This window comes from Mesocricetus auratus, unplaced genomic scaffold (genome assembly GCF_017639785.1).
Source record: "Mesocricetus auratus isolate SY011 unplaced genomic scaffold, BCM_Maur_2.0 Super-Scaffold_6731, whole genome shotgun sequence".
Taxonomy (NCBI): domain Eukaryota; kingdom Metazoa; phylum Chordata; class Mammalia; order Rodentia; family Cricetidae; genus Mesocricetus; species Mesocricetus auratus.
The window spans coordinates 4002769-4015280 of record NW_024429185.1 but is presented as its reverse complement, the minus strand read 5'-3'; the positions used below and the strand labels follow the sequence as shown (position 1 = coordinate 4015280).

Genomic DNA, 12512 nt, shown 5'->3' with positions numbered 1-12512 from the left:
GTGTCATAACTTCTATTAGACCCTTTGCTTCTTTGTTAAGTTTCTGTCTGGTATTCATGTCTAGTGGTGAGAGTAGGGAGTTGAAGTCTCCCACTATAAGTGTGTGGGGTTTTATATGTGATTTGAGTTTTAGTAATGTTTCTTCTATGAATGTGGATGCCTTTGTATTTGCGGCATAGATGTTCAGAATTGAAACTTCATCTTGGTGGATATCTCCTGTGATGTGTATTAAATGACCTCCTTCATCTCTTTTGCTTGGTTTTGTTTTAAAGTCTAATTTGTTAGATATTAGGATTGCTACCCCTGCTTGTTTCTTGGGTCCATTTGATTGGAAAATCTTTTCCCTACCTTTAACTCTGAGGTAATATCTGTCTTTGAGGTTGAGATGTGTTTCATGTATGCAGCAGAAGGATGGGTTATGTCTTCAAGTCCATTCTGTTAGCCTGTGTCTATTTATGGGTGAGTTAAGGCCATTAATATTGATGGATATTAATCACCATTGGCTGCTCATTATTCTTTGATTTGGAATGGTTGTTGTTGGTGAAATTGTATGTGGACTTCCACCCCTTTTTTCTTTTGGCTGTTGGTAAAGTGGGATCATTTAATGCCTATGATTTTCTGGCTGGAATTAACTTCTTTGGGTTGGAGTTTTCCTTCCAGAACTTTCTGTAGGGCTGGATTAATGGATATGTATTGCTTGAATCTAGTTTTGTCATGGAATATCTTGTTTTCTCCATTTATAGTGATTGAGAGCTTTGCAGGTTATAATAGTCTGGGCTGGCATCCATGCTTTCTTAGTGTGGGTAGAATACCTATCCAGGACCTTCTGGCTTTCAGAGTTTCCATGGAGAAGTCAGGTGTAATTCTGATAGATTTGCCTTAATATGTTACTTGGCCTTTTTCCTTAGCTGCTCTTAATATTCTTTCTTTATTCTGTATATTTGGGGTCTTGATTATTATGTGGCGAGGGAACTTTTTTGTGGTCCACTCTATTTGGTGTTCTGTAAGCTTCTTGTACCTTCATTGGAATGTCTTTCTTTAGGTTGGGAAAGTTTTCCTCTATGATTTTTGAATATGTTTTCTGCCCCTTCGAGGTGGTTTTCTTCACCTTCTTCTATACCTATTATTCTTAGGTTTGGTCTTTTCATGGTGTCCCATATTTCCTGGATATTTTGTGTTAGGGATTTGTTGGACTTAAGATTCTATTTGGATGATGAATCCATTTCTCCTAGTGTATCTTCAACACCTGAGATTCTCTCTTTCATCTCTTGTATTCTGTTGATTATGCTTGTATTGGTAGTACTTAACCATTTGCCCAACTTTTCTACTTCCAGCCTTCCTTCAGGTTTTTTGTTGTTGTTGTCTCTATTTCAGTTTTTAACCCTTGCACTGTTTGAATTGTTTCTTACAATTTTCGTTTTATCTTTTTGGGCATTTTTTGCATTTTTTGAATTTTTTGGTTTGTTTTTTCTTCCATTTCTTGCATTTTCTGGGTTGTTTTTTCTTCCATTTCTTGCATTTTTTTGGTTTGATTTTTCTCCCATTTCTTGCAATTTTTAGATTGTTTTTTCTTCCATTTCTTTGAAGGATTTTCCTATATCCTCTTTTAGGGTCTCTATCATTTTCATGAAGTTGTTTTTAAGGTCATTCTTTTCTACTTCATTTGCATTGGAATGTTGGAGTCTTGCTGGTGTGGAGTCCCTAGAATCTGGTGGTGTCATATTTGTTTTTCTCTTGCTGAGTGTGTTTTTGTATTGTCTCCTTCCCATCTCTTCTTCTAGTGGGTGCAGAAAGAGCCCCTTACTGGTCTGGTGGTTAGGGGACCAGAGTTCCCTTTTGGTGGGTGCAAGCAAATCCAATACTCTGGTAGTTCTCCTCTTCCTAGTCCTAGTCCTGGTCCTGTGGGTGGAGAAGATGCCCTGGAATCTGGAGTGTGTAGTTTCCTACCTGGTCTCCTGGTCACATTGGAGGATGAGAAGACCCAGGATCTGGGATGTGTGGCTTCCACTGGAATGGGAAACTCTTTGGCAGTCCCCAGGCACTGGAAGGCAGTCCTGGATGCAGGGCCTCATTTACCTTGTCCTGCTGGTCCCTCTGGTCCTGTTGGTGAAAGAGAAGACCTGGGATCTGGGGTGCTTGACTCCTGCCGTGATGGGAGGCTCTTTGACAGTCCATAGGCAGTCCCAAGGCACTGGAAGTGCTTCTTGTATCTTCAAAGACATTTCCTTCTTTAGGTTGGGAAAGTTTTATTCTATGATTTTGTTGAACATGTTTTCTGTGCCTGTGAGTTGAACTTCTCTCTTTTCCATCTCTATTATTTTTAGATTCAGTATTCTTATAGTGTCACAGATTTCCTACATGTTTGGAATTAAGGATTTGTTGGATTTAAATTTTTCTTTGAAAATGATTCTATATCCTGTATTATATCTTCAATGACTGAAATTCTTTCTTTCATCCCTTGTATTCTGTTGTTTATGCTTCCATTTGTAGTCCCTGATCATTTACTCAGATTTTCCATTTCCAGAATTCCCTCAGTTTGTCTTTTCCTTTTTGCCTATGTTTCAGATTTAAAGTCTTAAATAATTTCCTTCATTTCTTTGGTAGGATTTTTAAGGCATTTGCCAGTTTCTTCCCATTTTTTGCTTCTCTTGTCCTCCATTTCTCCTAGAGAAGTTTTCATTCACTCTTAAATGGCCTCAATAATTCTCATAAAGGTATTTTTAGGTAATTTTCTTTGAATCATTTGTGTTGGGATGCTCACATCTTGCTGTTGTAGAACTACTAGTTTCTATTGGTGTCATATTGTTCTTTTTATTGTTGAGCACATTCTTACCATGTTGTCTAGGAATCTCTTCCTCTAATTGGTATAGGTGGAGTTTGTGCTGTCAGGGGTCTCTCTATCTCCAATTGACATAGTTGGGAGCTGTGGCTAAGTCAGGGGGTCTCTCTATCTCCAGCTGATATAGATGGAGGCTTTGGCTAAGTCAGGGTGTCTCTCTTTCTCCAATTGGTATAGTTGGAGGCTTTGGCTAAATGGACTGCTCCTTCAGGAACAAACTGAGCAGAGTCTCTGCTGAATCTTCCTTTGGGTAGAAGTGGGCCAAAGGCTCAGGTGGTCACTTCTTGAGGTATTGGTGCAGCTACAGCTCTGATGATGGCTCTGGCCATCAGAGGTGGGGCCACTGCTCCATGATTACTTTTCTAGGTGTAGGTGGTGCTGAGGGTCCAATGGTTGCTATACCAGCAGAATATCTCCAAGCCAAAAATGTAGGTGGATGCTGGCTGGATACAGGTACCCTTTCCTAGAAGAACTTCTTGTGATAGTTTCTGGAAGCCACTGCTGGAAAAAGCTGCCATTGTCTTATTCAGCATTTGCTCTCCACTCCCAGGCTTGAGGCTCAGGTCACTCCCTAACATTGTTTAATGTCTGAGGCTCAGGCATCCCTTTGACACTGCTCAAGGCCTGAGATTCAGGACTTCCTCTGACACTGCTTCTGAGCTAGTGGTTAGGGCCTCCCATTGACACTGCTCCTGGGCCTAAGGCTCAGGTCTCCCTCTGTCACTATTACAGGCCTGAGGCTCAGGCTATACTTTGAGGCTACTTAAGGGCTGGTGGTTCAGGCTTCCCAGTGACACTGCTCCAAACCTGAGGCTCAAGCCTTCATCTGCCATTGCTTCCAGGCTCAGTTTGGGGTCACCCAAAAAGCAATTTGTTAGTGAAATAGAAAAAGAAATGAAGATGAAAGACAGGTGAGAGACGCTTCTAATTTTTAAATAAGACAGTAAAAGAATTCTAGTTGATAAAATTAAGTAATTAGCAAGAAAGGGATGTACTTGTCCTTTGCTTGTGATATATTTTGTATTATTACTTTAATAATAGAATGTTGAAATCAATTAATTCAATAAATATTTTGTCTTTAAATATATTTTCTAATTGATATATTTTCTGTTTTATTTTGCTTTGTTTTGAGACAGGATTTCATTTTGGTGCTTTGGACCCTATCATGGAACTCACTCTGTAGACCAGGCTGGACTTAAACTCACAGAGATCCACCAGTCTCTCTTGAGTGCTGAAATTAATGGTGTGCACCACCATAGCCCAGAATGATATGAATTTCTTGCATTTAAAAGGGAATAATAAAGGGAATAATTGTGTTGATAAGGTTTATACTTACTTGTTTCATTAGAGATCTCATTTTCTGAACAAGGGATACAATCAAAGCAACAGATGGCCTTTCCTTCCACATGTGCTTTCCTGAATCCAAGACCACAACTCTCACTGCATAGTGACTGTGGGATCTGAGGAAATTTAGAGCTGCATTAGCAATTGTTACATCACTCATGCAATGTATCAATAAATACAATGACTCAGTAAATTGAAACTTTAAACATAATAGGTGCTCTTCAGTAAAACTGAATCTTTAGAAGTTATTCTTGTGCATATGTTCATGGTCTAAATACAGCACTCAAATCCTGATACTTTCTGAGAATTCATGGAAACAGTAAGATTTGGATCCTGATGAATGCAAGCTCACTAAATTTATACTTTAAGTGGGGGATATTTCCATTCTTATACCAGATGATTTTACTTGCCAATAGACTATCTTGTAGAGAATAATTTCCTCTGCCTTGCACTTCAACTGCAATACCATGATATAAGACAAATATCAATAAAATGCCTGACTTAAGGAAAAACCATCTATACTCTGTGTGTTCGTATAGATTTAGTTCCCTACAAAATTTTATACTGAGGACATTTACACAGACATTGTACTTGAATCTTATGAAAGACATAAATCTTATGCAAAGATTGGCAAAAACAGAAGACCAATTTCATAAGTGTAAACAAAAATTCTGAAATATAGTTGAGAAATGTTCATTGGAGGCCAATAACAGAGCAACCATAAATCAAGAATAATAAAAACAAGAATGTGATACTAGTTGATTGTTTGCATTTGAAAATATTATGTTAGCTTCCACCAACCTCTGTAAATCCTAAAGGCCACTCTATCATGTCCTTATGTAAGGTCAATTGATGGCCAGGTGGAGCAAATGGAGAAAACATTCTTATTTTCAATGTGTGTACAAAATGTGTTGGGAAATGACAATAGTTAAGTATATCATATTCTGCCACAGATTTCCTTTTCTCATCAAAAATCACTTGGTTAGAATCCAAATGGTCAAGGTGAATATTCCTTAGAAAGGAGTGTATCTAGGAGAAATAAATGGCTCATGTTAACACAGAAAGCAATATGTGGAATAGCTCTTCATCTCTTTTATTCATTATATCACAATGCAGATTTAGCACAGCAATAAGTAAAGCATAACGAGGTTAATGGTATGAAAAAATTAATATCATAACATTGCCAAGTTCAAAAACATGAAACAAAATGAACTATGAATCAGAGTATGATTAACTATTGTACATCCAGATCTCAATATTGTAGTGGAAGCTTCACTTATTCAAAGACAATCTTGATGTACATAGTTCATAAGTATGCTCATGAGATATTAATACATAAATCCCAATTTAGCTGGGACTGGGCTCTGCCACTGAGGCTTCCATCCCGGCAGAGGTGGCAGGAACCACGGTACCATACTTTCCTGTTCCACCCACGGAACTAGGACTAGAATGGCTGCCTGAGCTTGGGACTGCCACAGAGGCTTCCATCACAGAGGCAGGAGCAAACTCACCCTAGCATCCTAGTCTCCTGCTCCACCCACATGACAAAGACTATCCTGGCCTTTCTCCAGAATACACTCCTGTGCCTGGGGTATACCACTGGGGCTCCAATCCATCCCAGTGGAATCCAAAGCACCACAGCATCCTAGTGTATTTTTCAACCCACAAGACCAGGAAGTGGAGAACTACCAGAACAGTGGACTTTCTGACACCCAACAGAAGGGAACCTGGTCCCACACCCATCTGTAGAGGAAGAGGCACCCTCTGGAACCCACTGCAAGAACAGATGGGAAGGATACAATATAAAAACACAAAGAGCAACAGAAAAACCAGTATGACACCGCCAGAGTCCAGACACCCTACACCAACAAGACTGGAACACCCCAACACAAATGAACTAGCAGAGAATGACATAAAAAAACAACTTCATGGAAATGATAGAGGCGCTCAATTGGACATGAGAAAATCCCTTAAAGAGATGGAAGAAAAACAATCCATAAAATGCAAGAAATGGAGCAAAAGACAAAACAAAAATTGCAAGAAATAATTTAAACAATGCCAAGGGCTGAAATCTGAAACAGAAACAATAAAAAAATACAGTCTGAAAGAATGGTGGAAATAGAAAAGCTGAGAAAACAGCCAGGTACTACAGTTGCAAGAATATACCTTTTTCTCAGCTCCACACAGAAACTTCTCAAAAATTGACCACATACATGGCAACATAGCAAACCTCAACAGCTCCAAAAAAATTGGAATAACTCCATTTATATAACCAGGCCTTCATGTCTTAAAGTTAAAATTCAACAATAACACAAACCGCAGAAAACCTGCAAACTCATGGAAATTAAATAATGCAGAATTGCACCATTCCTGGGTCAAAGAAGAAATAAAAAATGAAATTAAAGACTTCCTAGAATTCAATGAGAATGAATACCCAAACTTATGGGTCACTTTGAAAGCACTACTAAGAGGAAAGTTCATAGCACTAAGTGCCCCAATGAAGAAACAGGAAAATAGTCACACTAGAGAATTAGCAGCACAACTGAAAGCTCTAGAACAAAAGGAAGCAAACTCACCCCAGAGGAGCAGACACCACGAAATAATTAAATTGAGGGCTGATATCTATAAAGTAGAAACTAGGTAAACAATACAAAGAATCAATGTAACAAAGAGTTGGTTCTTCAAGAAAATCAACAATATAGACAAACCTTTATCCAAACTTACCAAAAAAGGCAGAGTATGAACATGCAAATTAACAAAATCAGAAATGAAAAGGGAGACATGACAATGGACACTGAGGAATTATAACCTGATGAAAATATGACCTGATGATTCTACCAGAGAATCATCAGGTCATATTTTAAAAAGATGTACTCCACAAAATTTGAAAATTTAAAGGAAATGGACAATTTTCTGGATAAATATCACTTACCAAAATTAAATCAAGAACAGATAAGCAATTTAAATAGTCCTATAAAACCTACGGAAATAGAAGCAGTCATCAAAAATCTCCCAACCAAAAAAAGCCCATGGCTTCAGTGCAGAATTTTACCAGAAATTCAAAGAGCAGGTTATACCAATTCCCAAAAAAGTATTCCATGCAATAGAAGCAGAAGGGTCTTTGCCAAACTCATTAAACGGGGCTTCAATAACATTGATACCCAAGCCACATAAAGGCACAACTAAGAAAGAGAATTTCAGACCAATATCCCTCGTGGACATTGATGCAAAAATACTCAATAAAATAATGGTAAATCGGTTCCAAGAACACATCAGAAACCTCATTCAACATGATCAAGTAGGCTTCATTCCAGGGATGCAGGGATGGTTCAATATATGAAAATCCATCAATGTGATCCACCATATAAACAAACTGAGAAACAAAAATCACATAATCATCTCACTAGATGCTGAAAAAAGCCTTTGATAAAATCCAACACCCTTTCATGATAAAGGTCTTGGAGAGATCTGGGATAACAAGTACATACCTAAACATCTTAAAAGCTATATACAGCAAACCAACAGCCAACATCAAGTTGAATGGAGAGAAACTCAAGGCAATTCCTCTAAGACCAGGAACAAGGCAAGGCTGTCCCCTCTCCCCATATCTCTTCAATATTATACTGGAAGTTCTAGCTGAACCAATAAGAAAACAAAAGGAGATCAAGTGGATACAAATTGGAAAGGAAGAGATAAAACTTTTACTATTTGCAGAAGATATGATAGTTTACAAAAAACTCTACCAGGGAACTCTTGCAGTTGATAAACACCTTCAGCAATATGGTAGGAATCAAGATCAACTCAAGAAAGTCAGTAGCCCTACTATATACAGATGATAAAAGGGTTGAGAAAAAAATCAGAAAAACATCACCCTTTACAATTGCCACAAACAACATAAAATACCTGGGGGTAATGCTAACCAAACAAGCAAAAGACCTGTATCACAAGAAGTTTGAGTCTTTAAAGAAAGAAATTTAAGAAGACAGCAGAAAATGGAAAGATCTCCCATGCTCTTGGATAGGTAAGATCAATGTATTAAAAATAGCAATCCTGCCAAGAGCAATCTACAGACTCAATGCACGTCCTATTAACATACCAGTAGAATTCTTCACAGACCTTGAAAGAACAATTCTCAATTTAATCTGGAAAAACAAAAAAACCCAGGATAGCCAAGACAACACTGCTCAACAAAGCAATGTCTGGAGGCATCACCATCCCTGACTTCAAGCTCTATTATAGAGCTTTAGTCCTGAAAACAGTTTGGCATTGACACAAAAATAGACAGGTAGACCAATGGAATCGAACTGAAAACCCTGAGATTAATCCACAAACCTACGAACTGCTGATTTTCGACAAAGAAGCTAAAATTATACAATGGAAAACAGATAGCATCTTCAACATATGGTGCTGACATAACTGGATATTGGCATGTAGAAGACAGCAGATAGATCTATGTCTATTGCCATGCACAAAACTTAAGTACAAATGGATCAAAGACCTCAACATAAATCCAGCCACAATGAACCTCTTAGAAAAAAAGTGGGAGGTACCCTTGAACGAATCGGTACAGGAGACTGCTTCCTGAACATAACACCAGTAGCACACACACTGAGATCGACAATTAATAAATGGGACCTCCTGAAACTGAGAAGCTTCTGTAAGGCAAAGGACACAGTCAGCAAGACAAAAATGTGCCCCACAGATTGGGAAAAGATATTTACTAACCCCACATCTGACAGAACACTGATCTCCAAAATTTACAAAGAACTCAAGAAGCAAGTCTCCAAAACACCAAAGGATCCATTTAAAAAGGGGGGACTGATCTAAATAGAGAATTCTCAATTGAGGAGTATAAAATGTCTCAGAGACACTTGAGAAAGTACTCAACATCCTTAGCCATCAGGGAAATGCAAATCAAAACAACTCTGAAATATCATCTTACTCCTGTCAGAATGGTGAAAATCAAAAGTACCAATGACAGTTTGTGCTGGAAAGGATGTGGAGAAAGGGGAACACTCCTCCACTGCTAGTGGAAGTGCTAACTAGTACAGCCATTATGGAAATCAGTATAGAGATTCCTTAGGAAAATGGGTCTGACTCTACCACAAGACGCAGCAATTCCACTCTTAGGCATATACCCAAAAGATGGCCAATCACACAACAAGGACATCTGCTCCACTATGTTCATTATATGTAATAGCTAGATCCTGGATGCAACCTAGATGCCCCACAACTGAAGAGTGGATAGAGAAAATGTGATACATTTCCACAATGGAGTACTACTCAACCGAGAAAAACAATGGAATCTTGAAATTTGCAGGCAACTGGATGGCACTAGAGGAAACTATCCTGAGTGAGGTATCCCAGACACAAAAAGACAAACATGGTATGTACTCACTCATATATGTATTTTAGATATGGATCAGGGGAGTGTCAGCCTATAATCCCAGTGCCAGTGAGTCTGGGAAACAAGGAGGTTCCCAAGAAAGATGCATGATACCCCAGAGAAGGTGGAATGAGGCAAGATCTCCTGAGCAGACTGGGAATATCAGGGGAGGGTAGAGGGAACCAAGAAAGAGAGAGGGGGATAAAAGGAGGGGAAAAGAAGGCATGGGGGAGCAGGAAGGTTGAGTAGAGGTAAGAATAGAGTAGGATGAGAGATACCATAATAGATGGAGTCATTATAGGCTTGAGGAGAGAGCTGACACTAGTGAGATATTCAGAGATCTACAAGGATAACACCAACTGGAAAGCTAAACAATAGTGGAGAGACTACACTAATAGCCTCTCCTTGATGATAGGGTTGATGACTATCCTATATGAAATCCTGGAACCTTCATTCAGGGACTGATGGAAGCAGAGACAGATACCCACAGATAAACACTGAACTGAACTCCTGGAACCTAGTGACAGTGATGGAGGAGTGATGAGAAAAGGGGTCACGACCATGATAATGAAACCCACAAAAACAGCTGACCAGATAAGGGAGAGCTCTTGAATCTCAGACTAATGGCTGAGAAGCCAACAGGGGACTGATCCAGACTCCATGAATGTAGTGTCAGGGAGGAGGCCACAAAAATCACTGGGGCCTTGGGTAGTAGATCAGTGTTTACCATGGTTTATGGATGAGCTTTGGGAGCCCATTCCAAATAGAGGGATGCTCTCTCAGCCTGAACACATGGGGAAGGGCCTAGGTCCTGCCGAGGATGAAATGACAGATATAGATACACACACACACACACACACACACACACACACACATATATGTATATATATATTAGTAATGTTTTATCAACAGCATTGAAGCTTTCATAAAGTTATTTTTATATGTCATGTCTTATGGAATTTCTAATGAAATCATCTTTATATAGAAAATATATTCTGCTGAAGTTGAACTTACTTAAATTAAATGACAAAATCATAGGATGGGGGAAATGGAACAAGAGATGTGGATGATGATACAGTGCTGGAAAGCAGGAATTTAATTCTCAACTTACATAATAAGGAAAGATGACTCTAGCAAGTTGTCATTTACTTTCTGTGTGAATGCTGTAAACCCAGTCCCATATGAGAATTGGTGTAGTCTAACACACACACACACACACACACACACACACACACACACGTATAAATTCAAAAAATAACTGAATGATAATGTTGATTTAAAATGCCTTTTCTCTTTCATGCTGGTATTTTGTTCTTCAATATTATATCATTACCTATCGTGTTCTGACTGCAAAGTGAAAAATAGTTTTCTTCCTAAGATTTCTATAAAAACATATCTTAAACCATACACTTTATTTTCCCATAATTTTTTTCTGTAGAAAATTGTGGTTCTTATCATTTGTGCCATTAAATGTAATGTCCATTACCTTCCAGGGGAAATGCCCCAGTCTCTTTACACCTCCTAGTCCCTGAAATTCTGCTTGATGAAGCAATAAATCATGAAGAGCATGAGCCACAGCATACACAGCATTGTAGAGGTTGTAACTCTCCTCACTTATGGCCATGTCGATAACTGGATAAGATAACATCCCCAAGGAAGCATTCAGGGGACAGTTCTCCAGTATGGTACAGTCAGAATCAGAAAATGAACAACCAAAAAAGAGAGACCAGAATATAGCTAAGTAAATGTCATTTGGGTATTTAGAGGGATTGACGGTATGGATAAATTTTCGAAACCCTGAGATTTCCTTATGGTGGTGTGAAAACATGAGAGAACCATGAAATGGGTCAAAAAGTATACTATGTCTTATTTTGGAAGAATGATATGGTGATGCCATGACCCAGACTTTTTGTGTCATTCGAGAATTTTCTATCATGTAAAATAAGGTGATCAGAGAATCAGAGTCAAAATAGAGTATAATAACATTTACTGATGATTTCAAGATCTGATGATAATGGTCCACTTTAAATTCTGGAGACGCTGATGATTTGCTGATTGGCACAATCTCCATAAAGGCCACACAGATACTGTTCTTGTCTATTTGTATTCTAAAGTCATGCCAAAACTGAATGCTTCTTTCATCTTCTGAGATATACAGCCCCACCCAATTCCAGCGGAAATGAAGTATTAAAGAGATCACAGCTTGGGCCAGAAATGTGTCTTTAGGTGCTACATGATATAAGGAAGGTAAGTGGATATTGCTACTCATAGTAGGATCATAACGTCCAATGGTGAGCTAAGGGAAGAAGACAGTTAAACATAATATGAAGATAAGTCTTCTACAATTAGAAGACCTGATTTGCCCTTAACAATAGCTATATGTTTTAGGAAGGACAACTGGCTCATCTCATAGTACAGAATGTTTTGAAATGGTAATGATTAGACTCAGATTTGGAAAAGTCATTGTCTTGTACCACCACTCTATTACTAATGAAGATCCCAAGTAATTAAGTTTAAACAAAAATTTTGCATAATGCATAAATCCAGTCTCCACTCTTCATCTTCCCAATGAATATATCATTATCCGTGAATGAATAATCAATTCTCTTCACTCCATAGCTACAATACTCACCTGTGGAATTTTGTACAACTCCAGCAGTTCTCCAATAAGCGCAGATGATGTCCATGATGGTCCTGAAATTAATACTACAGACTTGCTCTCTTTTCTACAGTTGTAGTTAGGAATTATTTTGTCTATCCCTGAGATCCACATTAAAGAATGATACATTATGTCTGCATCAATAAATGCAATATTATACACATCTAATCCCAAAGTTATGTTGGGTAAAATATGAGAGTTTCTGTTGTTCTCTTCAATGGCAAAGAGGAAAGAGGAAGGAGAGAAAAAACATGTATGTCTTGGTCTTAAACCTATTAAGATGA

General features: G+C 38.4%; 1 protein-coding gene across 1 annotated transcript in view; it reads right to left on the bottom strand.

Annotated features, from left to right (window-relative positions):
- LOC121139158 (vomeronasal type-2 receptor 116-like) overlaps nucleotides 1-12256 on the bottom strand; it is a 44150-nt gene extending 31894 nt beyond the window's left edge. The window contains exons 1-3 of the mRNA XM_040742281.1: nucleotides 12202-12256; nucleotides 11056-11201; nucleotides 4176-4299 (exon numbers count right to left, since the gene is read on the bottom strand). Of these exons, the coding sequence (XP_040598215.1) occupies nucleotides 4176-4299; nucleotides 11056-11201; nucleotides 12202-12256 (325 nt within the window). The remainder of the gene's footprint in view (nucleotides 1-4175; nucleotides 4300-11055; nucleotides 11202-12201) is intronic.
- Between the last annotated feature and the right edge of the window lie 256 nt (nucleotides 12257-12512).